The following is a 27,749-nucleotide window of genomic DNA, read 5'->3' on the forward strand; positions in this document are numbered from 1 at the left end:
CTGTGCTAGGTCATTCTATGGTGCTCTCACAAACATGGAGACAAGATGGGGTCTTATATACAGAAGATTGTGGGAGGAATCTAGGGGTGGTCTAGAAGAAGAGTTTGGGGAGGGTCTTCAGGAGTCAGATGAGGTCAATGAGTGATTAAGGTTGGGAAGTTGCTGGAGGCTACCTGGAGACTAGGGACAAAGGTGGACTAGGCCAGTTCAAGGATGGATTGATATTTTGATAGGCTCAAGGGTGGGAAGTCTAGTAACAGAGGATTGGGACAGCCACAATGTAAGGCTTATTGCCTCATGCAAATGCCTCATCAAATGACAATTTAATCAGAGTTCTAGGGGGGTTCTCAGAGCCTGTACCTCTTCAGTCAATATGCTAATAACTGCAGAAGTCAAGAAGGTTAAGAACTGAGAAAAGGTCATCTCCTTTAGCAACTAAGATATTTTTAGTAACTTTAGATAGATTTCTTTTGAGGGCTGAGCTAGGCAGCCATTAGAGAAGTGAGTAGGAGGTGAGAAAGTCTAGGCAATGACTGTAGACAAGTATTTCTTGGCTTTAAGACAGAAAAAAGCAGTAATCTGGTAGCAATTTTAACGCTAGCTGACTGATGTAGAATGCCCACATGGGCATGTTTATAAGCTGAAAGGAGAGGGTGGATAAGGGGAGACACTGAGATTTAGGGAGAGAAACGGGTGAACACAGGGCGAAATTGCCAGGGAGGACATGAGGTCAAGGACACAAGGAGAGGGGCTGGCATTGGCAAATAGGGCCATCTCCTCCTCAGCATCCGGAGCAAAGGGTGGCTGGTGATTTTGAAAGGACTTGCAGGATTGGAGAGAAGAGGCATTTTTAATGGAAGTATGCGGAAGCCCCAAGGAGGCTGGAGGAAAGGCGAGGTTTGGGTTTGGAATCCAAGGTAAGTCGACCTAAGGATGGGAAGGGCAAGAAGTCAAGGAGGGAGGGGGAGTGGCCTCAGAGATGAAGCCACGCCCCTGGAAGCGTGGCCCGCGCTCCTCTGGGGACGTGGCCCGGCGGCAGGCGAGTCATTGGAGGGCGTGGTCTGGGAGGCAGCCCCGCCCCCGGCGTCCTCGCGGCGGGGGTGGGGGGGGCGGCCTAGGTGGGCAGTCGGTTGGAGGCAGCCGTTGGGGTAGTTGGGGTGATGGCGTGCCCCGAGCCTGCGACGGGCTGCGCGGCGCGGCGGCCCCTGCACTCGGCCCAGGCCCCGGACGTGGCCTCGGCCTCCAACTTCCGTGCCTTCGAACTGCTGCACCTGCACCTGACGCTGCGGGTGGAGTTCGGGCCGCCGGGCCCGGGCCCTGGCAGTCGCGGCCTCAGCGGCACGGCGGCACTGGAGCTGCGCTGCCTGGGGCCCGAGGGAGCCTCCGAGCTGCACCTCGACTCGCACCCGTGCCTCGAGGTGACGGCGGCGGCGCTGCGGCGGGAGCGGCCCGGCTCCGGGGAGCCGCCTGAGGAGCCCGTGCCCTTCCACACACGCCCCTTTGCCCACTACGGCCAGGCGCTGAGCGTGGCCTTCCCGCAGCCCTGCCGCCCCGGGGAGCGCTTCCAGCTGCTGCTCACGTACCGCGTGGGCGAGGGGCCCGGGGTGAGTGCGACGGCGGCGGCTCGGGGCCTCCTTCCTCCGGGCCGCGCTCCCCTCCCCTCCCTTCCCTTCCCTTGGCCGCCCGACGCCACCCGGCGCCCGCGCTTCCTGCCTCCGGCCGCCTCTGACCCGCGAACGCGGCCTCCCCCTTACCGAAGTCCTGTCTGTCCTGCGCGTCGCCGGCTCTCGTCGTAAACGCGTTTGCCTTCCCCCCCTCCCCGCTCCGAGGCGTGTAAGCCCCTTGAGGACGCGCCTCTGAGGCCCCCGCACTTAGCGCCCAGCCTGCCATGTAGTAGGCACCTGATAAATGCTTGTCTGTTGATGGGCAGACCTTGTGGCCTTCTCTGCACCCACCGGGGAGCGCTGTCACTAGCCTCGTGTGTCCTTAGACGGCGTGGGCCCACGGTGGCCAGCCTGGGTGGGCCGCGCCCGGGGAAATTAAATTCAGGCCTCGGTGTCACCTTTCCTGCCCTCCTGCGGCATATTATGCAGTTCGACACCCCTGGGGCTGGGCCCGAATCGAGGCGCTTTTGCCTGATTTTGGTTCCTCCCAGACTTTACAGTTGACTCAAAAGGCAGATCCTGTGCTCGGACATGGGGTTAGATGAGCTTTGTGCAAGACCTTACCAAGAACTCCTAGCACCCATCCAGAATAGCACTTCGTGCAAGAGAAGGGAGTCTGGTGAGGCTAGGAAAAAATCCCATGCGTGCGGAGTGTTCTTGAACTTCCCAGCTGTAAGTGGCCTCCGAAATGGAAGTCATCCTTATTGAATAGCTCTTGTTAAAAGTTTAATTGCAGGGGTGGCTAGGTGCTGTACTGAATGGAGCACCGCCCCTGGAGTCAGGAGAATCTGAGTTCAAATCCAGCCTCAGACACTTAACACCGACTAGCCGTGTGACCTTGGGCAAATCACTTAAACCCAATTGCCCTGCCTTCCTCCTCCAAAAAGCAGCAAAAAAGTTTCATTGCAGTGAACTCTTGCACTGTGCTTTGCTGAGAGAATTAAATCTGGCCTCCCCAGGGCAGTTTTCCAACCCTTCCCACTGCCATCACCAGCAACCTGTCAAAAGTGAGGGAGGTGTTAGTCTCATTGTACTCTTCTCTGGTCAAACCACTTCTGAAATATTATGGCCCATTCGTGTCCATACAGTTTTAAAATGGTAGAATGTAACTCAAAGCATAGATTGTACTATGCTGGCCAACCTTATTTCTTTACTGTCCTTTTCTACCTAGGCTTGTCTCCCTTTTGTTTCCCCTTACTCGGACCCCCGTGCTTTCTCTTTTTGCCAGTCTGATCTTTCTCTTTGTTCAAGGCTTTTCCCATTCTTCACTACTTCCATAAAACTTTCTGACTCCTGGTCACCTGTTTTATCTCTCTACTCCACTGTTCTTGGTATTGAGCTATTTCCCTTAGAGATTTCTTAGAATCCAACTTTTTTTTTTTGCTATACGTAAAAGTAGAGTACATATTAGGTAGTTGATTCTTTTTGGTTGGTGTACATGTGAAAGACATAGAGAATGGAACAATAAACATGCCTATTACAGCAAAATATAAAAGGTGAAGGGCAGATCAATTTTAGGGATGGTGAGCACATGTTAATCATTAGCTCACATTTGAATTGGGATCCAAAAAAACAGGATAAAAGACTGGGACAAAAAGAATAAGACTAAAATTCATGTGAAAATGATCCATATAAATGAATTAAGTGCTAAGGCAGGCAAAAAAGCCACTGAAATGGTACTAGACTAAGAAAGGAGTAGTAGAAAAGGGGAAATGTTAGCTCTGCTGGTACAGATATAAGTCCTGTTTGACCCTCAGGTCAAACCAAGTCTGTAGTACTTTGTTCATTTCTGGGTGCTATGTTTCGGGAAACACTTAGAGATAACTATAACTAAGATAACACAGTAACTAAGATAAGATGGGACTAGAGAGCAGTTATATCTTTGAGGATTAATGGAAGGACTAGAGATAATTGGCATGGAAAACAAGACTTAATGGAGATCATGATAGTTTCCTTCAAGTATTTGAAAAGCTGTCTTGGGGAAAAGAAATTATTTGTCCAGCTTGGCTTCAGAAGGCAGACTTTATCTAGATGAAAGGGGAAAACTTCATAATGATTAGAAACTGTCTAAAAGTAAAATTTCCTTGTGTTGGGCATATAGTGAGTTCTTCCTCACTAGAGGTCTTTGAGTGAAGTTACTGTGACCACTTAGAGACGTTGTAGTAAGTTCAGATATGGGTAGGGGTCCTCTAAGATGCTTCCCAAAGATGAGATTGTGTGATTCTGTAGCCTTTATTTCCAAATATTTTGCCACCAGGCCATATTCTAGGGCACTGGAAACTATAGTGGTTTTTTATTTTGGTAATGAGAAAGTCCAACATTTGTAGATTTCTGGGGAAAGAAAGGGAAGATAATATTACAAACCTGTGAATAAGGTAAGAAACCAGAATGGAGATTTTTTTTTTGGAGGGCAATTGGGGTTAAGTGACTTTCCCAGTTATAAGGCTGGTGTGTCAAGTGTCCAAGGCCGGATTTGAACTCAGGTCCTCCTGACTCCAGGGCCAGTGCTCTATTCACTGAGCCACCTAGCGGCCCCAGGAATGGAGATTTCTTGAAACACTCTATAGGAATAAGATGAGGAATACATTCCTGAAGGTGACACATCTTGTGGACTGGAGGTAATATCTTTATAAGTTCCAAAGCAAATTAGAGTTTGAGAGGGAATTGCTTGTGTTCTTTCTCTCCCACCGTAGTTTCCCCACTATCCTTAGCCCTGCCATTCTTAGAAAACCATCCCATATAACAATATTTTGAAACAGACATATAATCAGTTCAGCAAAAGAATCTGAAAATAACACGCCCAAAAAAGTGTGTGTTGAGAGTGTCTTCTGATGCGTCTTTTTTTCATTCCATGCTTGTTCTTTATATTTTTATAACACTCGAATTTTTTATATGTATGCGTGTGCCTGACTATTTACTTCATGCTGCATCAGTTCATAATAGATTTTCCCCATGCTTCTCTAGTTGTCACATTATTCCATTAATGGCCTCCTTTTTGAGTAAGCCTCTGGGTCAAAAGGTATGAGCAGTTTAATCATTTTATTTGACCTCTTTCTTTTGCCTTTTTATCTCCAGTGTTTAGCACAGTACCTGGCACATAGTAGGTTCTTAATCAGTTTTTATTGATTGATCATTATTATCACCATCTTTTGTCATCTTAGCTAATTTGCTCAGTGTGAAGTGAAGCCTAAGGATTGTTTTGATTTATATTTTTCTTCTTAATGATTTGGAACAATCTTTCACATGTTTTTTAGTTGTTTGAAGTTCTTTTGAGAACTATTCATATTTTTTGACCATTTGTCTATTGAAGAATGGCTATTGATCATATATATGTGTATGTATCTGTTCATCATTTATATATCTTGGACAACAAACCTTTATTAGATCAATTTGATATGAAGACTTTTTTCCCCATTCAGCCACTTCCCTTCTTCTAGGTGCAATAATTTTGTCTACAGAAGCTTTTCAGTTTCATGTAATCAGTTACCTATTTTATCTTCTAAAATTCTGTTCTATATCTGTGAGTGATAGATGATCTGTTTCTCTTATTTTTTTGTAGTATGATCTTTAATGTTAATATCATATATCCATTTAAAATGTATTGTAAAATATGAGGTAAGATGTTGGTCTAAGCCTCCTTTCTGCCAGATTACTTTCTAGTTTTCCCAGCAGTTCTTATCACATAGGAAGTTACTTCTTAAATAACTTAGATTTTCTGGTTTATTAAACACTAGATTATACATTCCATTGTTTCTTCTCCTTTTTCTAATCTGTCCCATTGATCTACTTGGGAAGAATATTCTTAATGTGATCAGACTGATTGGCATTGACATCTTGACAATTACCTGAAGCTCCCAATGCCAACTGATTCCTTTTCTCTAATATTCTTTGTATTTGGCCTTCTGGCTTCAAAGTGCTCCATTAGAATCCAGGAGGGGACAGCCATCCTAAAATCTATTTATTCTCAGGTTTGCTGGCTGACTCCAGAGCAGACAGCAGGGAAGAAGAAGCCATTCGTCTATACCCAGGGTCAAGCTGTCCTTAACCGAGCCTTCTTCCCCTGCTTTGACACTCCTGCAGTGAAAAGCAAGTATTCTGCCCTCGTTGAGGTAAGAGACATCTGTTCTTGGGATTAGAATAACATGATTTTAGAGCAATGTCATCATAGTTAAACTGATCAGCTCTAATATTGAATACTTAGTGTAACTTTCATCCCATAGGGGCTCTTATTGAAACCTTGAGTTCTGTTCCCGAGTTGTGTGTGTCTGTGTTACTGTGTGTGTGTTACTGTGTGTTAGAGGCATCTTTCTAACAGAAAGGCATGTGAGCCTCACTCCAAATCTCGTAAATTTAACCTAAAAATCTCACTTCATTCTGAGTTAATTTTGAAACTCTGACCTCTGTGCAGCTAAAACCCAACCTTTATTCTCTTGCCAGGTGCCAGATGGCTTCACTGCAGTGATGAGTGCCACCACATGGGAGAAACGAGGCCCAAATAAGTTCTTCTTCCAAATGTGTCAGCCAATCCCCTCCTATCTGGTAGCTTTGGCTGTTGGAGATCTGGTTTCTGCTGAAGTTGGACCCAGGTAGGTGACTGAGACTGTGTAGGCAGGGTTGAACTGACACAGAGAGGCAAATAAGTAATTATATGACCAGTAGATCCCATCAAGATAGTTCTTGGGAACAATCTGGGATCTTCCTTTCTCTAGCAGGCAAAGCCATTGGAACTATGTTCTTCTGGTACTCTTCCTTTAGCTCCATTAATATTTGGATTTGAAAGTATGCTGCCCATGCTATAAAGTGGTCAAGTGGGTGTCATACCTTAGTCAGAAGTTTGGGGTAACAATTTGACTCTTTGCCTCTGAATCTTCCTCGAAATACAGTTTCCATAACTCTATCAAAGTTTCTATAATCTATCCTATTTTCAGTTCCTTTGTCCTGTTACGTCAATGTTGCTTTCGATGGATGAGGCAGACATCATTCAGGATCAAGCTACTTTGATTCTGAGTAGTTTATTAGGAGAAGACTGCAATAGCATCCCTTCATTTTGCGTTTTGGAGAAAGATAGAAAGAGTAAGGCTTTCTTTCTACTTCCTGCAAACAAGAAACATTTTACATGGACCCAAACCCCCAACATCAAAGGTTTCTCTACTTGGTTGGTTAGATGTGATAGAATAAAATGTGTGAAGTTTTCTGTGAGAATATTACTAAAGTCGAGAGTCCAGATTTTACTAGTGATGTTTTTTCCCATATCCCTTCTGACTGGAAAGGAACAAAAGTTGAGTGATGGAACAATTACCGTCTCTTCCTAGCTGTAATTCTTTCCTTATCTCTGGCCTTAGCTTTTAGGTCCTGGAAGCATTTTCTTAGGTGGGCTTGGCATTATAGACCTCATACCTCAACCTGATAAGCTGTTGCATTAATCTCAGTTCCTAGGATGTAATGTGGAATGATAAATAGGGACTCCATTATAGTCAGCTCCTAATAAACCAATTCAAAATCAGAGTAGCTCAGTCGAGAAAAATAGTCTGCCCCACCCATTGGAAGGTCCAGCTTTGCAGTAGTCAGGAAACCAGGTAATCAAAGAATGAGGAGGTGTGTCATTTCAGAGAATTTACACTTAGGTTATTTGGAAGGAGCTGTTGATGGGAAATCACTCCCCATTCTCCTTCCCCGACCTTTCTTCAGAACAACATCTGATTCATTACTTACTTGCTTATGATGATATTTATGTGTGTAATAAATGACAACACTAGTCAATCATTATAGAATCCAGTTCAGTTACTGGCGATAGCTTAGTCTTTCCTCCGTGGGTGTGGGGAATTCTCTTCTTACTGGGCTAGATAATTTGGCTTCATGGCCACAGATATCTCCTAAGGATAGTTCAGATGGTACTTTCTACCAGGGTTTTTCTTACCCAAGGAGAGAAACCTCTGGCAAAGGAGAACATAGTGATAAATCAATAGTGATTAGATACCCAGTTTGGCTAGATTATCTCAACTTTTTGAAGAGGATCATTGAGGCATTTTTTTTAATGCACAAAGGAGAACAGAAGGCTAAACAAACAAGACAGCTTTGAAATTTACATGTTGGATTTATCATATACTTTAGAAAAGAAAAGCAAGCTTCACATTGCAATTTCATTTTTTCTATTTATGAAAAGGTGTTTGTACAAGTGCTCATTTTAGTTGATGTTTATTAAGACCAGAATTTTTTTTTAAACTACATGTTTTAAAAAATTAGTTCAACAGGCATTTTTTAACTGAAGATTGCACAGAAGGCAGATGGTGGATGTGAATAGGCTACAACCTCCTATAACCACTGAAGAACCCCAAAGAAAAGGAATAAAGGATGTTATTAAGAAATTTCAAGATAGGAAGAGAAGGTAGTTTGGTCATATGACAAGAAAAAAGGATTATCAGTTTAGAGGGTAGCTAAAGTGCTCACTATACCCCTGAAATGTCAAGAGAAAGGGAAGAAGGCCCCACAACATATTGGGTGGACTCTGTGTGTTGAGGTTATGGTAGGACTTGGACAAGGCTCCCCTTAGGATGGGCAGCTATGGATGAAATGATACTCTGCATCGTTAGAACAGATTCAAATGCTGAGTGAGACAAGCAGAACCAGGACAACATTGTATGATGATCAACTTATAATAGACTTATCTCTTCTCAGCAATACCGTGAACATAGACAGTTCCAAAAGACTCATGATGGAAAATGCTATCTACATCCAGAGAAAGAGCTATGGAATCTGAATGCAGATAGAAGCATACTATTTTAACTTTGTTGTTATTGTTGTTGTATGTTTTTTTTTCCCCTTTTGTTCTGTTTCTTCTTTTGCAACATGACTAACGTGGAAATACATTTAACATGATTGCACATAATATATCAGATTGCTTTGCTATCTTGGGGAGGAGGAAGGAGAAAAATGGAACTCAAAATCTTATAAAAAATAAATGTTGAAAGCTTAAAAAAAAAAAAGAAGGGATTCGGAAATTGAAATCCAAGATCCATTTGGGTATGCTATGGTCCTGTTCTAGGAGCTAGGGCCACAGCGCTGAGCTGAGTTAGGCCAGTGTTAGGATCTAATATGGAATGAAGGACACTTTGGCAGGATAGTAAACTATCAATGCCCATAGTTTTAATGTTAGAAAATTCTGTTGTTTTTTTTAAGGTACTTACTTTGTGATGGATTCAAGCATGTGTTTCATTGAAGGCTCAAAGCCCTAGGGGCAGGAACATATGGCAGGCAGCTCAATTTTAAGCCTTTCCTTTGCTGCACAAATGTCTTTCTTTTGCCTTGGAAGTGTCTTGTTCAGACTTTGCTCCTTTCAGACCCTCAAGTAACTGTAGACAAACTGAAATGTGATAGGATTACTTTGTGGAACATACGCAAACAAAGCTGGTGATGTGGTAGTTTGTAGAATAAATTCTCCTGGTTAACTGTTGGTCTACAACTTGAAACCCAGAACTTATTTCCTAAAGCATTGACCTGTCTTTGGGAAAAGGTACCCTGGGGCCCCAAAAAATCCTGAAGCCAGAAATTTTCAGGGAAATGTTTGAAAATTAACTGATGGTGAAACAGGGGTTCTCCTTCTTCTTGCTGCCACCATAGCATTTAGAGAGAAACACAAGAGATGGTCATGACTGTTCTTCCCTCGTTCTGTCTCCTCCCTGGTTTTCCTTCTGTCCTTAACCCTCCCTGTCTTCTGCCCTTCCTCCATCCAGAATTGCCACCTTGGTGGGATAGTTACCATATGCATTAAACACCATTCCTAGCCCCTTTAGAAAGTCTTATAAGGCTCTTCTGAATTGGGCTCTGTGGGTTCAGGACCTCAATGCACCTCTGAGGCTGTTTTGTGTGTTAGTGGCTCTCTTGGGTGCCTACATTGTGCTCTGCTGGCTTCTTTGCCACCCACCTGTCAGTAATGTCTCCAGCCCATGCTGATAGTCCCTTCTCTGTTTGCTGTCACTGACAAGGCTCTCTAGCTCGTTCGTCTACACATGAATTGTAGCCCTGATTTTCTGCAGGGACCTTCAAATAAGGCTGCCTTGACAACTGGTTTGTCTGCTCTTCTCTCATTAGGAGTCGAGTGTGGACTGAGCCCTGCTTGATTGAAGCTGCCAAGGAAGAATACAATGGTGTGATAGAAGGATTTCTGGCAACAGGAGAAAAACTTTTTGGACCCTATGTTTGGGGAAGGTGCAGTGTCACATTGGCTCTAACATCTTTGTTTCAAGCTGAGTGTCTCGTTACCCTCTTTACCCATACTCTTGATAAACATTCTTGTTGCTTCTCTTCATTCTCTCCTCTCTCATGCCTTGACCCCAGATATTGACTTGTCTTCCCTCCCTAACTGAAGAAAATACCATGGTCAATCCAAACTCTTATTTTTTTCCTCTGGAATCTTCAGTATTCAAACCCTGTTAATTAGAGGGTTCATTGATTTGGCCTTAAAAACCCCAAGTCTGCCTGAAAGAGAAGTATTATTGTTTCCTAACTTATCCACATTCTGCCTTTGAAGTTGGCAGGGAGCTGAAGGGCTAGCTTCCCCCTCTGAGATGAATGCAAAGTCCAGCAAAGGAAAAGGCAAAGACTTCACATCCAGGAGAAGAACCCAAACTCTCTAGCCTCAGTCCTACCTCTCACTTCATTTGCTCATACTCTACCTATTCAGGGGTTAGGTCACATAGTGTTTTGAAGCATGTAACAAACTTGTCTGCAAAATGGAACAGCTTGTTCTTGGGAAGCCAAGACCTCCCTATAACCTTGGTTTTCTTTTTACAGATATGACTTGCTCTTCATGCCCCCATCTTTTCCCTTTGGGGGCATGGAGAACCCCTGCCTGACTTTTGTTACTCCATGTCTGTTGGCTGGGGACCGTTCCTTGGCAGATGTTATCATCCATGAGATCTCTCACAGCTGGTTTGGGAATCTGGTCACCAATGCCAACTGGGGCGAGTTCTGGCTGAATGAGGGTTTCACTATGTATGCCCAAAGAAGAATCTCTACTATCCTCTTTGGTGAGCCAACCTCTAGTGTCCTGTTCCTCCAGCCTTTGAGGCCAACAAAAGCAAGGGTGATTTTTATAAAATTCTATTCACGGACACTGACTAAATGCCTACTGTGTACAAGACATTGTGCTAGGGAAATACAAAGAGAAAATAAGGCAGTCCTTCACCTTAAGTTTATGATCTGGGGACAAAGGATATCACATAGACACAACTAGATAGGATACAAGGTAGAAAGTGATAGGGACATGATGGGAGAATTCTAGACAAATTGCTTCAAGAAAATTTGAGGGAGAAATCTCATTAAACCTGGGGGAATTAAGGAAGGCTTCCTGGAAAAGGAGGGATCAGACCCAGGCCAGAGAAGAGTTTTCCCTGTTCAGTAACAGTTTCCTCCCTGTGACCTCATAGCAGCTCATTTTGTACATTTCTAACTCAAAGTCATCCAATAATCAATCCAGTAATCCCCCTCCTAGGCTGTAGGGCGAGAGCCTATGTCTTAGCTAAGCTCTTGACTGTAAGTGTATGTCAGGCACTGTGCTGGGCACTGGGGGTACAAAATGAGCAGAGCCAGGACCAAGGGTCGCCATGATAGATAGCTGCCTAAGACATCATGGGGGATGCTTTTTAATGGTGACTTTCTATAAATGTGTGCTTCAGGTGTACAGTAATGTCCCCTGTGTACCAGACACTGGTCTAGGAGCACCAAAAACAAAACAATCCCTGCTCATAAGGAGTGTGCATAGTAATGGCGGATGTGTGAAAACGTAGCATGAGTATGAAGGTACTCAATACAGGTGTTTGTTTTGTGTTTTTTATATCAGTTAGCATAGGGCCATTGATATTTTATAGTTATAGTTATGTGCATTACAGGTTAACTGAATTTACAGCTAAAAGCTGTCAACCCTGAGAAGGTTTCCAAACATTGCTTATCAGTCACCGAATGAGTATTTACAATGTGCCCCACATTGTGCAGAATGCTAGAGACACAAATAAAAATCAAGAAGTACTCCCAGTTCTCAAGGAGCTTACAGTCTAATGAGGGGTAGATATATATGAGAGATTTATAGAAGGGGAAGATCCCCTCAGTGATGAAGGCACTAGTAGTTTGGGGCACAAGGGACTTGGGAAGACCTGCAGAAGGTGCCTTCTGAGCAGTCTTGAGCAAAATGGATGAATTGGAATATTGGGAACACAGGACAGCCAGCAAAACTCAGAGTGCCCTTTGTGGAATGGCAGGTAGGCCAGCGTGGCTGTGCCGTAGAATGAAGGAATGGATAAGAAGACCAAGAACACAGGGAAGGTCTGGGTTGTGTGGGCCTTTGAATGCACAAAAGAAGAATTTATGTTTGATCCTAAAAGTAAGAGGGAGCCACTGAAGTTTGCTGAGCTGAGGCGAAGGGGGCCAAGGGTCACAGGGTCAGATCTGCACTGACAGCTCTGTGTAAAGGATGGATTAAAATTAGCAGAGACCTGAGGCAAGATGACCATCAAGAGGCTATTTCTCCTTAGAGTGCAGTGATGAAAGTCCGAACTAGAATGGTGGGTATGACAAGAGAGGAAATGAGGGGCAGACTTTTTGAGTTTGAGGTGCTTGTGGGACATCTGAAATGTCTGTCCAGTAAGCAGATGGGGATGAGAACTGGTGCTTGTGATGAAGACTAGGGCTGGAGAGATGAAGCTGGCCCTCATCTGCATAGTGATCCCAGTTGAGTCTGTTGGAGTTGTAGAGAATATAAAGAGAGGGGACTCACTGTAGTTTTGGAGGACACTGAAGTTAATGGGCATGATTTGAATAAAGTTCCAACAAAGGGTACTGAGAAGAAGTGGTCAGAGGAGTAGCAGGAGGAAGAAGAGCAAGCAGTGTCACGTGCTGCTGAATGGGGGAAATGAGGACAGAAGAGGCCATTAGATTTGGGAATTAAGATATCATTGGTGACTTTTAAGGGTGAGGGAAGACATGGGCATGTTTGTAGACAGCAAGGAATGAACTCGCCCGTAGGGCAGGGGTAGGAAACCTGTGGCCTCAAGGTGACATGTGGCCCTCTAGGTCCTCAAATGCAGCCTTTGGACTGAATCCAAACTTCACAGAAGAAATTCCCATAATAAAAGGATTTGTTCTGTAAAACTTGGGTTCAGTCAGAGGGCCACACTTGAGGACCTAGAGAGCCACATGTGGCCTCAAGGCCACAGGTTCCCCATCCTTGAAATAGGGGAACCCTAAAGGTTAGAAGGAGGGTGAGGACCATAGTGAGACATATGGTCAGCAGCTTGACCATTAAGCTCACTGGAAAAAAAAAATACCCTTCTTCCTCCAGAAGCTGGAATCACGCGCTGGCATGTAACCCAAGAATGTGTAGAGCCAACTAATTTCATGACTGGATCATAAGAATAGAATTTTTGAAACCTGAAGGAAGAACCACAGAGCCTTAGGGAGAAATTTTAGAGTGGTAGCCAAAAATGGACAAGTGAGGAACTCCTTAAGTTTCTACCTATAAACATACAGAAGAGTATCCTTTTAAAAATAGGAATACTTTTGGGTGTGGCTAGGTGGCGCAGTGAGTAAAAAAAAGCACGCCGGCCCCAGAGTCAGGAGTTCGGTTCCAGCCTCAGACACTTAACACCCACACAAAAAAACTAGCCGTGTAACCTTGAGCAAGTTTGAGCAATTGCCCTCCAAAAAGGCAAAAAAAAATGAGAATACTTTGTCAAGAGAAAAGTGAGGGTGGAGTCACGTGTGACCAAATCTCCAGTTCCTTGGAAGCCTGAAGTGGTGCCTGAGGCCTGTCAGCTAAGGGAGACGCTGCCTTTGCCTCCAGGCCCAAGGAGCAGGACAGCTGGCCACTGCCCTTGCCACAGCTAACCACAAGAGGGCTGCAGAGCCTCTCCCAGTACAGAGAAGCGTTTCCTCTAAGCAGCCTGACATGTCAGCAATTTTACTTTTCTCCAGGTCCTGCTTACACCTGCCTAGAAGCCGCCACAGGGAGGGCGCTCCTTCGGCAGCACATGGACATCACTGGAGAGGATCACCCCCTGAACAAACTCAGAGTGAAGATTGAGCCAGGTCAGCGAGCAGGCGCCTATGTCACCTCTGTGTAATAGCTTAGGGACCTTAGCCTTTGTGATGGGCTTCCTTGGAGGGGAGCAGGGGAGCCTTCCAAAGCTGAGCCATTTCAACCAGATATACAGATAAAAGTCAAAGCATTCATTAAGCACTTAGTGTATGCTAAACATTCTACAAAGTGCTGTGGATATAAAACTAAAAGTAAAGAAAGTCCTGCTCTCCAGGACCTTGTCACAAAGGTGCTGGCCAGAGAGAGTCACTGTCCTGGGAAATGACTGGACGCATATGAGCAGGTTCAGTGGCAGAGTTGATTTGAACATAGTTCCAGAGGTCTGGGGAGTTGGAAGGAAAGTGAAACTTTCCTGAAATAGTGGGCCAGGAGAAGAGTCACAACCAGAACAGATAGTAGTGCTTGGTTCTGACTCATTCTAAAAGATCAACTGGAAGGTGACATTCTGCAAGCTTGGCATGAAGCTACTTAAAATTAGGGAATGAGTCCTGCTTTCAATATAAATCTAAAACCTTTTTGCTGCAGTTGAAATCCATATTTTCTTTGGTCATATCTGTGGAGTTGGATGAAATCTCATTGTGGCCTAGAATAGACTTAAAGATAAATTGTTCTGAAAATGGTTGGGTGGATAGGGGGTTGACTCGAATCCCAGAGAGGTTATGTGTCTTTTGCCACTTTCTGAGTATTAATAAAACTTTTTCTTATCTCTAGCAAATAATTTTCTAGGGTATGAGGAAACCTGCCACTTCCCCTGGAAGCACTGTTCTTTGTCCTGTGCCTTAGGGTTACTGTATGGTTAATGGTCCTTTGAGAATTCCTTTGGAGGCAGCCAGGTAGCACAGCGAGTAAGAGCACCGGCCCCATTGTCGTCGAGATGACCTGGGGATCGAATCCGGGCTCAGACACTTAGCACCCACCTAGAAACACCTGGCCGTGTAACCTTGAACAAGTTACTTAACCCCAATTGCTTTAAAAAGAATTCCTTTGGAGATGGGCTCTGGAAACCTTTTTTGTGACCTAGGCCACTTCTCAGAATAATTTTTTAGAGCATAAAATAATATACAGAAGATTATTAAAAAGTTATGAAATTAAATTGGAAGAATGGGTTGGGTTTTGTTTTTTTTAGGTTCATGGACACTGGGTTCAGAACCCTATAAATGAATTGGTATGGGCTGAAGTAGATAGTCTGTGGGAGCCTCTTATTCATTTTCTGTAGGAGAAACTGTATTTTAATCTACCTGGTTTGGCAAATAGAGCATAAGGTTGAGGGGTTATGGTTATGGTTATGAAAAATTCAAGCCTTGGGTACTCTCTCTTCTGCCAGGTGTTGATCCTGATGATACCTACAATGAAACCCCATATGAGAAAGGGTTCTGCTTTGTCTCTTACCTGGCCCACCTGGTGGGAGACCAGGACAAGTTTGACAACTTCCTTAAGGTATAGTTAACCCCTAATGGAGAAGAGAAGAAAGAGGAGCATGTAGGTGGGGCAGCCTGATTAAGGAGGAGCCAGAGATGTGAGAAGATGATCAGGGTGGGCACACATCTAGTGACCACTCCCCAGGGGGGCCAGTGATCCTAACGGACCAAACATTTCCATTGTTTACAGGCCTATGTCAATGAATTTAAATTCCAAAGCATCTTGGCTGATGATTTTCTGGAATTCTACTTGGAATATTTCCCTGAACTGAAGAAGAAGAGAGTGGATTCTATACCAGGTAAGGCCCTGGTCCATAGATCCCTGGGAGGAACTTGGACAGGGAAAGAGAATTAATGACTGTTTTAATTTGGGAAAACCAGGAAAAAGTAAATGAGAAAAAGTTACCTAGTAAGTGACACTTCAAACAATAAAACCCCAGGGCTTTACTTAGGCCCTAATGACCTCCCTTTGTTCTATTTTGGGCTGTGACCCATGGTTTTTCACATTTCTTTTCTCTTGGTCTCTCATTCTCTATTCCTTTCCAGCACCTGGGCACATGTGAACAGAACCTTGACTCTGATGTTTATGCTAAGGCCCAAATAACTGTGCCCCTGACAATAGTTCTGACCCTTGAATTGAAAGGAAATTGAGTCCTAAAATAGCTTCTGAGCAAAAGGACATCCCAGTATCTACAGTGCCTCACCTGGAAATTGTCTCTACCTTAAGAGGAGAGAATGGAGGCTATGCCATTATGATTGGGATTCTTAGTTCTTAGAAATGTGTGCCCATCCCACCACCATCAACAAACCCCCCCCCCCACACTCCCCCAGTTGTGTGGTGGGACTGTACTGAGCTAGAATTATGCAGTGGGGGGATTGGCTAGGTGGTGAAGTGAATAGAGCACTGGCCCTGGAGTCAGGAAAACCTGAGTTCAAATCTGGCCTCAGACACTTGACACACTAGCCGTGTGACCTTGGGCAAGTCACTTAACCCCAATTGCCCTACCTTCCCCCCTCCAGAAAAGAAAAAAAAAAGAATTATGCAGTGGGAAGGCAATCACTATCCCTCTTCTCACCACTTTGGTCAGTTCCCACAGCCACTAATCAGGTGTGAGGCCCCACACTTCAGGATGCTGAGGCTGTAGAGGAACCAGGGGCCAGAGACACTTAGTTGCTGGGAAGTGGTGTCAAATGTTCCTCCAAAGCAAAGTCCTCTGGCTGTAGAGGGCATCATAAGGTCTGATCTAAGACTACATGAAAGAGAGTGGAGGAGGGCAGGGCAGTTGGCATGTAGTGTATTCTCTGTAGGGGAATTGATGAAGTGAGAGTTTGGAATAGACTAAAGCTTGAGGCCGGGGTTGGGGGGGTGGGGATGGGGAGAAGAAGGGGTAGCTAGGGAAAGCTTGCTCTAGGCACAGCTGGAGGTTGAAAGTTTGAAGGGAATGACTGGGACCCTTGCCGATACCTCTTCTTACCTCCATCTTACAGGCTTTGAATTTGATAGATGGCTGAACACACCAGGGTGGCCCCCTTACCTACCTGATCTCTCCCCTGGTGACTCACTTATGAAGCCTGCTGAGGAGCTGGCCCAGCTTTGGGCTGCTGAGAAGCTAGACCCAGGAGCTATTGCTGCTGTGGATATCTCTTCCTGGAAGACCTACCAGCTGGTCTACTTCCTGGATAAGATCCTACAGAAATCACCTCTACCTCCTGGTAAGCCCCAGAAGAATGGGCCTTTCAGTCACCACAGAGCTGCCATAGTTCAGAGTTCTGTGCTTGCTAATATGGAGAGAATTGGAGGAGGGAGAGATAATCAGTTTATGACACTTAGCAAACAGGCACACGTATTTGCAAAAAAAACCAGAACCATAAAACATTAACATTATACCAATATGTAAATGCTAAGGTTGAGTGCAAGGGATATAAAACAGAGGTTGTGTAGAAGTGGGGTTTTTTTAAGCAGTTTTGAAGACAAGAGTGATATAAAATATGAGGTCATCTGAGTAACTTGCAAAGATTTTTTAATTTGACAGGTGGAGAGAGTAGAAGCTGAGTAACAAAATTAACTTAGTTGTAGCAGAGAACTTGATTTAACTTGGTTGGAGTTCAGATTTAGAAGAATTTAGTGGAGCAACCCCTACAAAGGTCAGGTTAGAATATTTGAGTGTGACCTAGCTGTCAGAGTCAGTAGAGGGATCAAAGCAATCTGAAATTCTGAGTAGATCTGTCATATTAGAAATTAGAGATTAAGTATTTATTCCATGTAAAGAGTATTTTGTGATTGTTGCATTCTCCGTCATCTTGGAAAGAGGCTACAGCTTGGGTACCAAGTATGAGTTCTTCCAAGTATAAGTCTGGCTTGGGAACCAGAATTCCAGTTATTTACCACATCAGATGCCCAAATGGATAGCTCCCTTGTTTTTGGAGTGACCAGCCTTGGATGCCCCTATACTGTGTCTCAAAGTTTCTCTTGGCTGGTCCTTTCCTCTTGCAACCCCCTCTCCGTATTTTCTTAACCCTTATCAGCTTCAGCTCTACCTCTCCACAGTCAACATCCTCCTCCACCATCCTGTTTGATTGTGCCCCATGGAGTCCCCCAGTGTTAACAAACTCCCCTTCTTCCTAGAATTCTTCCCAGTTTCTACATCATTGTCCGTCCCTCCTTGTCTCTCTCCTTGGCTACTCTCAGTATAGTCTTTCTCACATGCTTAATTGTCCAGAAATGGGAGTAATTGCAGGCTGTGTTTTTGCTATCATCATTGAAAAACTCCTTGACTTAAGGTCCATTCCATCTATATCAATTGATTTAGGTGTTTCCTTGTAGTTCTTGGACAGTCTCCTTCCTTTCTTAAAGAGTTCAGTACCTGACTTCTGGTGTTGTTCCCAATTCTTGCCTTCATAATAGAAACTCAGTATACATGTTAGCATCCCTTTGAATACTCTCATCTCCCAGTATATCAGCTTCCTCAACTCCCATGCCCTATATTTTGCTTCAGTTCAAAGGGATGGGCACATCTTAATTCTTCCCACTACTATCTCTGTAATTTTGGACTTGAAATTCCTTTCTTTCACTTTAATTTTCTATTCCATCTCTTGTGCTCTGCCTCATTCTTAAATTTTGTCTTCACTTTCACCATCGCTTTTATTCTGTATACCTCTCCTTGTTCTCCCAGTGTATTATCCTTGCCCTGGCTTTTCTTTTTTCCCTTCACATTCTTAACTAAATTATGTGGTTGACCAGTTGAACTATCCATTAACTTCTGTTCTTGAATACCTTTCCGCTTTTGTCTTGTCACTACTCATATATTAACCAAATATCAGCCCTGGCTTATCCCCCACTATCCACTATTCATATTCCTCCTTGAATGCCATTGAACCCATCTATCTGGACAAAGTCACACAACTTTGTGACTAGGTCCACTAGAAATTTTTGTTGCCAAATCTTCAAGGGTTATTCTGCTGCACAGTAACCTTTTTATTTTCTGATTAATTCTCTATTACACTATTGACAGTAGTTGTTCCAAATCTCTTCTTTCCTATTTTCTCTCAACAGAAAATATCATGGCCTACTTTTAAAATAGTGACCATCTGCCATGATCTCCTTTATCACCTCTGTTTACCAAATCTAAGTCTTACCTCCTTTGTTCTAGTCTCTGGCAAAGAGATTTAACCCTGTATTTGTGTCCTTGATCCCATTCCTTCCCATCCCCTCTGGGAGCTTGTCCCTTTGATCATTTACTCACCTTTGATCTATATTTTGTCATTTAATGACTTCCTGCCATCTACAAACATACACAGGTCTTCCACACCCTTAAAAACCCTTGATCCTACCGTCCCCTCAAGCTATTGTCCCATACCTTTTTTTATTTTCGTGGGCAAATTCCTTGGAAAATTCTTTGTTTCCTCCTTTTCTTCACCTCCCCCTCTCTTCTCTTTCCACCACTTGACTAAAACTTCTCTCTCCAATCTTACCAATGATTTCTTAACTACTAAATCTACTAGAGGCTAATAGCCTCTTCTAATTCTGTTTGATCTTTTGACATGGTAGACAGTTGGCTCCTCCTCTGTACTCTTTTTTTTCCCTTGACACTGTACTCTTGATTTTCTTTTCTGCCCATCTGATTACTCCTTTTTAGTTTCTTTTGTTGAGTCAACATTCATTTCCCAACCCAGTGAGCATAGGCATCCCCCCAGGTTCAGACTTGAGCCATTTTCTCTACATATACTTTCTCAGTAAGCTCATAAGATGTCATGGATCACCTCTCTGTACATCTCCTTGATCTCTTTCCTGAACTCACCAGCTTCTTGCTACACATTTCCACCAGGATGTCCCATTGGTGTCTCTTAGACTCACCACCTCACCCTTTCACTTTTCAGGTATTTCTTTTGAGGCTAGTCATCCATTTCTTCAACCTCAAATTCATCTGTGACCCTTCCCTCTCCTTCACCTTCCCCCACTCACCCATATCCAATTGCTAGTCTCTGCTTCTATATCTTCAGCATCTGTCCCTTTGTTCTGTTTGAATGGCTACTACCCTTATTCAGGTCAACTCCTTGACAACACTATTGCATTAGCTTACTAACAATTCTTATTTCCATTCTTTCTCTTTTCTTATCCATATAGTTTCAAAACTAATAATCCTAAGATAAGAATCTTATCACGTCATTCCGCTGTACAAAAAACACTGATACAAAAATCCCTGTTGTCTCTAGGATAAAGTACAAACTTCTCACCTTAGCATTTAGGTCTTCCACAGTCTGGCACCATCTTCCTTCCCAGATTCATCATGTGATTCCTCTTCATGCATTCCATAGTCCCATCTCCCACATGTGCCATTGCCCAAGCTGTGCTCCATGAATGGATGAATGAAATAGAATATACTAATATACTGAGTTCTTACTATGTTCAGAGTGCTTTGTTAAGGGGATTCACATAGAAAAATGTGATGGTGCCTCCTCTTAGGGGACTTGAATTCTTTGAGAGGGAAATAGTAGTCTCAGGATCAAGTCAGATGCAAAGATGCCATGGTTCTTCAAGTACAACAAGGAAGTAGATGCATCTTCTTTAATGTCATTTCTGTTCATAAAATCACGTTGGCTTCAGATGTTGAATGTTTGATGGTGTCGAGGATTTTGGTGACAAGAATTCTTTCCTAGGTCTTTAGCAGCAGCTGCCCAGGAGCTGGAAGGCTCGGTTTCCTGCTTTCCCCCTCCCCCATCCTGTAGCTACAAGGGCTAAGCTGAGGTTGAAAGGTTCCTGGGCTTAGAACCATGGACTTTCTCAGCCAGTAACTGAGGAGAGGTGGTGGTTTAGGGCTGTCTGACCTGCCTGGCACACATCACTCCCTGTCATCATCACCTCCGCCTCTTGGAATCCCCAGCCTCTGAATAACTGCTCATTTGTCTACTCAGAGCTATTTTTAGTCCCCAAGCTGTTAGTTCTCTTCATCCTCAAATTTATCTTGTTTTTGTTTATTCGAATATTGTATCCTCCCCACCCCCAACTGAATAGAAGATAAGCTTATTAAAGGCAAGGTGTTTTTCGTTTTCACTTTTGTATCTCCACCTGATGAAATTGAATATGAGAGGGGAAGAAAAAGGCATTGCCTTTGATTACAGGATATGTGTAATTAAATGGTGACTGTGCCGGTGACTCACTCAGTCCTCTCAAGGTGCTTTCTTAGAAGGCCTGAGATCAGCTCCAAGATACCTTTGGAGAAATTTCTTTGCAGTGTTGCAGAGCTTATATCTTATGGTTGAGTGACTGTCTGTCAACTCTCACATCCCCCATCTTCTCTCTAGGGAATGTGAAAGAAATGGGAGAGACATACCCCAAGATCTCAAGTGCCCGAAATGCAGAGCTGCGCTTACGCTGGAGCCAGATCGTCATCAAAAATGATCACCATACGGATTTCAAGAAAGTCCAGGAGTTCCTGCAGAGTCAGGTGAGTGAATCCTCAGGAGCTCCTCCCATCAGTGGCCTCTGCTCCTGTTGCTCAAACACATGCAGGGCAATCCTATGGTTTACCTTAAAGTGTAGGGTTAGAGCCTTACTAGTCTGAGGTGACCCAGGTCTACTCTTCCTTTAAAAGAAGTTGCCATGGAGGGGGCACTGCTTATTAACAGGATTCACTATTAAGTAATAATAGCTATTATTAAACATAACGGAAAGCCCCCATAAAAGAAGGAAGGGAGTGGACTCCTATATCTCTTTATAAATCATTTAGTAAAAACTAGGGAGAAAAATGGTGAGGGCTCACTGAACATTGGGAAGGACAGATTATGGGCTGCTCACAGGGCAAACTCCACAGAAAAGAGTGCTAAGGACCAAAAGATGTCAGATAAAATCATAGGTCTCTACTCCTGAGGGAGGCACTGTGGCTGGGAGTCATTTGAGCCTAGGGACAAGATCACCTTGTGAGGAGGACACCGGGGTAGAGACACAGGGCTCTGAGAGCTCTTAACAGCCTTCAGATTCCAGAGGAAGGGAAGGCCTGATAGAGGCTGGGATGCTGACCAAGAGGGAGCTGGGCATCAGTGTGGGCCTGGTGGTTGGACTCATTCACTTTAAGGTTTCAAAACTTAGGATTTTATTAGATTGTTTTAGTTACCCCCGTATTTAGGACAAGGCACACTTTACTTGCAAATATTTTCCCACTCAAACCAAACATTAAAGAGAACAAGCTTTATTTCGTGGAGTCTTAAAAACATCTGATTACCAATCCTGTAAATAACTATCCAGAAGAGGAGTTCTGTTGTATCTGTACCCTCCTTCACCACCCCGTTTTTCTTCTTGTTAATGCTCTGACTTGGATTGGGTAGAACCAGCCAGATGATAGCTCCTTTTCCTTATCCCCTTATTTCCTGCATGTTGTCCACTTGTCTCTTGGGACAGGACACAAGTCTGGAGGGCATCTGGGAGTTAGGAAAGGAGGATGAGACGAGTCAGAGGCAAATAGTGTCTGACTGCTTGGGTCATGTTTTTGCTCACTCCAGGGCAAACAGAAGTACACCCTCCCACTGTACCATGCTATGATGAGTGGCAGTGAGGCAGCCCGCATCCTGGCCAAAGAGACGTTTTTGATCACCGCCCCCCAGCTCCACAGCAATGTTGTCAATTATGTCCAGCAGATCATGGAATCTAAGAAGAGCTAGATCCTCAAGCTGGGGTCCTTACCTCCTTTCCCAAAGGTATCATGGACCTTCAGAAGAGCAGTCTGTCCCTACCCTCCATTTCCCCCAAGCAGCCAAGGTTTCATATTCTAGGACTCTGTTCTACTTGGGGACCTTCCCTGAAAGCTGAATTGTGGACCAGGAAGTCTCCCCACAGTTTTCAGCGGGTCAGTAGATCCTTGGCATTGACTGGGGGAGAAAGCATTTCAATTCTACCTTCACTTGGCCTAGGAAGAAGAAGAGAGTGTTGTTGCCGACTCTTCAGGTGCTGTGTGAAGGACTGGCAGCTTGATTATTTTTCAGGTTCAATATTTTAAATAAAATTTTTAGATGAAAAATATGGAAGCTGCTGTTTGGTCAGAGGAGTGTGTGTGTGTTACCCCTAACTCAATATTATAGGGAGACAGATATGGAAGCCCATACATGCATACCGTGTTTCCCCGATAATAAGACCTATCCCGAAAATAAGCCCTCCCCTTACTGTGTAAGATTCCTCTAAAATAAGCCCTATTGAGATTGCTACTGTAGTGAAGGTGATCCCCTGCGCTACACGCTACATTACGGTACCCTCTGTATGCACCGTCTCCCCCCCCACCCCGTGAAACGCACACAGTGCCTGAGCTGCATCCAATCAGAGCTGCAGCAGTGAGCGCGTCATCCTGTTCTTCCCCAGTGATTTGCTTGCTGGCGCCATTGAGAGCAGTGCCGAGGAAGAGAGCTGAGGCAGGACAACATAAGCCCTCCCCTGAAAATAAGCCCTCTGGTGTTTTTCTTTCCAAAAAAAATAATAAGACAGTGTCTTCTTATCGGGGAAACACGGGTATAAAAAAGTTATAAGATAGAAATGAAACATGAAGACAACAAACATTCCCTCATTTGATCCTCACAACAATCCTGGGAGGTTCTTGAAGAAACTGAGGCAGACAGACTGCATGACTTTCTCAGGGTCAAATAGCTTAAGTGTCTGCAGCTAGATTTGAATTCAGGTCTTCCTGACTCTAGGCCCAGAGCCCTATCCACTGCAGCACCTGACTGTGACTTAGTGAACTACTAGAAGGGCATAGGCTCATTCTGTTCATCTTGGCCCCACATGTCACATGAGGGGTATTTGTTTAAGTGCCATCAGAACTGAAAATCTCCCCCAAGTTACTAGGGCCTCTGCTTTCGTAATAATGGGTTTCGGATAGTACGGGTTGGAATATTCAGTTAAACATTTAATGCCTGCTGAGGCACTCTTTTAGAACTTGGGATACAAAGTCCCTCCTCAGAGGGCTTACACTGTAAGTAGGGAGTTAAGTTGGATGGGTGAAATGGGAAAGGAAGGCTCTAGACCAGCCAGTGGTAGCGGCTCTGACCCCTGTGGAGGTCTGGGGAAGTCTATGGACCTTTTCTTGGAACAATGTTTTTAAAAGCATAAGCTAAACTACAGAGGAGTATGAAGAAAACCAATTATATTGAAGTGCAGTTATCAAAATGTTAAAAGTTCAGGGACCAAAGGTTAAGAATTGGAAGACAGTGCTTAAGCTGTAGCTTGAAGGAAGAGGGATTCTCCTGGTAGGGAAGGAGTATATTCTAATGTATTTTATGCTATTGTGAAGACCCAGAGTCGGGATATGGAGTCCATGAGTGAGGAGGCCATTTTTGACTAGATCACAGTGAGAGTGTGGAAAGGAGGGGTAGTGTGTAATGAGGCTGGTGAGAGGCTGAGTTTCTATTTGATCCTAGAGGTAATAGGGAGTCGTTGAGATTTATTGAGCAGAAGAGTGATGTGACCAGGTCTGTGATTAAGGAGAATCAGTGGCAGCAGTTCGAGCTGGAGTGGGGAATGATTTGAGGCAGACAAACCAGGAGGTGGCTGCAGGACTCAGGGGAGAGGTGTGAATTGAAAGGGGCACCTGGGAGAGATGGCGATGGAGATAGAAACAAAGATTTTTCAACTGATGGGATACTACGGTGAGAGAAGCTGTTTACACCAAGGTTATGGAAGCAAGTAATTAAAAAGTCAATGAAGATCTAGGTTTCATTGGAAATGGATCATCCACAGAACCCAACAGTGGTGGGAGCTGATCCCCTGTATGTGGTCACAGGTCACAAGGCCCACCTCAGAGAGACGGTCCTTGGTGATAGTACCTCCTGGGTCTGATAGCCTACCGTGGAGTGCTGCTCTGACATGACAGGACCTGAACCAACCACCAGCAGAACCTGAGAATTGCCAAGTGGCCAGTAGCATCATTGATGTCCCAGCAGATCCCCAAGTTGTACGATGGCAAAAAGACATGGACCCACAGAAATAATCCAGCACCTGCCTGCCTCTGCTGGGGCAAATCCTGCTGTTGTGTCTCCCTGCAGACTTGCAACCTGTCTCTCTATCCTTGGCTACCGAGGCCTTTCTCAGCCCCTCTCTTGGGTCTGAGCAGATGCAAGAGAGGGGTTGTTGAGGCAGTCTGGGGTCCCATGAGGACGGTTTCTGGAGATATCCTCTCCCTGGTTTTGACCTCCTTCTATCCTTCCAGCTTGCACAGAAACATAATTGATTATAGAGGAGGTGAGACCACTGTAGGTCAGAGGTGTGTTTGGGCCCTCGTGCTGGTGGATTAGCTGAGCTTCCAGGAAGCTTTTGTGCCTCTTGGCCCTAGTGAGAGGGTTTGTGATGGAACTTCCCTTTGCTGGTGAGAGAAGGTGTGAGAAACTGGGACTCAGCGGGGAAAATCATTTAGTGATAATGACCCCTTCCTGTTGGAACTCAAGAATCAATCATTTGTTTTTCTTAAGCCCAGTTTCTAACTTGTTTGGCCCTTTAGTTTTTATTTGTTTTGGTTTGCAAAAACAAATGATTCAATAAATGTCATCCTTCCATTCTGGAAAAAAGAATGAGGGTTCCAGAGAACGGAAAATGAAACATCTCCCCCTTGTGGCAGAGGTGGAGGACAGACCACAAGTTCCAAATATTGTACCTGTGCAGCCCACATAAAGTTCACCTTTAAGCTTTGCAGCTTGGGGCCCCAGAGCTCTCCTACATCTCCTTGGGATGGGGATCTTGGGGTATCCCTGAAGGGACCTAAGCTTGTAATGCTCCATTCTGGTGTCTTCACCCCAATTTCATGAACAATATTTGTTAACCCGCTGGTACCTCCTTTTAACAATCAGATATTCACTGAAAAGATGTAGTAACAACCAAATTACATACACATCCCCCCCAAACAAGCACAGTCTCTTCTACCACCTCAGCCCCCAAGAGAGTGGACTCAAACTTGGAACAGTAGCTACACAGCTGAGATTGCTTGTGTCATAGCCAGTGGGTAGAGGTGTTTGTTTCCTTGCTTACAGAACTTGGCATCTCAGCAGCCGAGTTGATCCAAGGCTAGGCTGGGTCCTCTAAGTCACTTCTTGGGGCTGCTGGGCTGACCAGCTGTGGCTGCTAGCAAACTCTAGTAGGGACTAACTACAGTTTGTGGACTTCTTTTGACTCTTTCCCAACCTTTGGAAGCTCATGTGGTCATAGTTCCATCTCTTCTGCCCATCCACCTAAGAACTGGAAAGAATAAAGTAACAGTGATAGAAAAATATTGTGTTGTGTATTCAGTTTCATCTCTACCTGGGGTACCAGTGGAGAGTGAACTTTCTCCCCATGTGCAGACCTTCAGCAGCCCTTGTGTCTACTGCCAAAGTAAAAGATCTTGATTTGGCCATAGATTACCTTTTGTATGCATACCCAGTCCTGGCCCAACATCCAGAAAGCTTTACCATGAAACAATTCTAAAATACCTGTGCGTGCTCTGAATAAGGGAACCTGGAGGGCCCCTTATTCTCTGATTCCATTCCATGCTTTCTGGAAGAAGCAAATCCTCCACTCTTCCCTCCTCCCTTTCCTCTGTCTGCCTCCCAGCCTCCCACTCCTCCACCCACTAGAATCCACATGGGTGGAGCCCACTGCTTCTCCTTTGTAGCACAGTTAGGTATGGATTATCAGGAGTGGTCACTATCAAATGTTTTTACTTGTTTTTCTTTGCACAAGAAAGTGAGAGGAGCCAGTTGAAATGATTGTTATAACAAAAGGTTTCAATAAATTTTAAAAAACAATTCAAATTTTTATCAGCAAAAATCCCATAATTAAAAAGCTCTCCTGGAGTAATTAATATGAGGAGGCATTCCAGATGGATTGAACAAGCTGAAGAGGTTACTCATAAAGAGGGTTAGGGTTGCTCTGGAGACCCCAAAATACCAATACGCCAGGTCCTGCTGAATGAATTCGACTCAAGTCTTCTCAGCCAAAGAAAAGTAGTTTATTAAAAGTTCACTTGTATTGGACACAGAGTAAGCCTGTGCTAGGTCATTCTGTGGTACTCTCAAACATGGAGACAAGATGGGGTTTTATATACAGAAAGGTTGTGGGAGGAATCTAGGGGTGGTCTAGAGTTTGGGGAGGGTCTTCAGGAGTCAGATGAGGTCAATGAGTGATTAAGAGTAGGAAGTTGCTGGAGGCTACACACCATGGTGGTGCTAGGCCAGTTTTAGGGTGTATTGATATTTTGATAGGCTCGAGGGAAGTAGATGGACAATGGAGGGCTAGGCTAGTAGTTTAGCAGTTAGTAACTAGGCTAGAGGTCTGGGCCCATCCACTAAGTAAGGCTTATTGCTTCATGCAAATGCCTCATCAAATGAGAGGATTCAATCAGGAGTCCAAGGGAGGTTCCCAGATCCTGTACCTCAAGGACTCAAGGAGAGCTTGAGGGGGCTCCCACAGCCCATACCTCATCAGTATCTTCATTACTAAGCACCTAATGAAGACTTTACTTATCTACTATGTGCCAGGCATTGAGCTAAGCACAGGAAATACAAAGAGCAATATCAATCCTTGTCCTCAAGGGGCTTATATTCAAATAGGGAGAAACAACATGAATATACAAAAGTACATAAAGATTTCCTTTCTAAAAATACTATTTGTCATATGGAAGGGGGAGGGAGAAAGATAATATGGAATAGTATGGTGATACCAGAAACAAAATATCAATAAAAACATTTTAAATATGGCATTCTATGATCTAAAGCCACATAGCACTAATGAGGTATGGGCTCTGGGAGCCCCCTGTAGCTCTCCTTGAGTCCTTGAGGTACAGGCTCTAGGAACCTCCCTTGGACTCTTGATTAAATTATCCCATTTGATGAGGCATTTTCATGAGGCAATAAGCCTTACATTGTGGCTGAGCCCAAGCCTCTGTTACTAGACTTCCCACCTTTGAGCCTATCAAAGTGTCGATCCACCCTTGAACTGGCCTAGCCCACCATAGTCTGTAATCTCCAGATGGCCTCCCATCCTTAATCTTTAATCATCAATTGACCTCATTAACTCCTCCTGAAGACCCTCCCCAAACTCCTCCTCTAGACCACCCCTAGATTCCTCCTACA

At 44.3% G+C, this 27,749-nt stretch overlaps 1 protein-coding gene across 1 annotated transcript; it reads left to right on the forward strand.

Annotated features, from left to right (window-relative positions):
- The first annotated feature begins 1,115 nt into the window (after positions 1–1,115).
- Positions 1,116–22,681, forward strand: RNPEP (arginyl aminopeptidase). Its single transcript, XM_069074562.1, has 11 exons — positions 1,116–1,604; positions 5,633–5,773; positions 6,102–6,250; positions 9,753–9,869; positions 10,455–10,690; positions 13,629–13,742; positions 15,077–15,189; positions 15,361–15,469; positions 16,659–16,883; positions 20,973–21,115; positions 22,167–22,681. The coding sequence occupies exons 1-11, from the start codon at positions 1,161–1,163 to the stop codon at positions 22,323–22,325; spliced, it is 1,950 nt and encodes a 649-aa protein (XP_068930663.1). The 5' UTR covers positions 1,116–1,160; the 3' UTR covers positions 22,326–22,681.
- Positions 22,682–27,749: the final 5,068 nt, after the last annotated feature.

This window comes from Petaurus breviceps, unplaced genomic scaffold (genome assembly GCF_028583685.1).
Source record: "Petaurus breviceps papuanus isolate PSGF00001 unplaced genomic scaffold, PetGlider_PUasm1.0 90895, whole genome shotgun sequence".
Taxonomy (NCBI): Eukaryota; Metazoa; Chordata; class Mammalia; order Diprotodontia; family Petauridae; genus Petaurus; species Petaurus breviceps.

Excerpts from the sequence above, each read along its gene's own strand:
- RNPEP (XM_069074562.1), top strand. The coding sequence starts at position 1,161 with ATGGCGTGCCCCGAGCCTGCGACGGGCTGCGCGGCGCGGCGGCCCCTG. Across the intron at positions 9,870-10,454 it reads GGACCCTATGTTTGGGGAAG|ATATGACTTGCTCTTCATGC; the intron begins GTGCAGTGTCAC and ends TTCTTTTTACAG. Across the intron at positions 16,884-20,972 it reads GAAATCACCTCTACCTCCTG|GGAATGTGAAAGAAATGGGA; the intron begins GTAAGCCCCAGA and ends TCTTCTCTCTAG.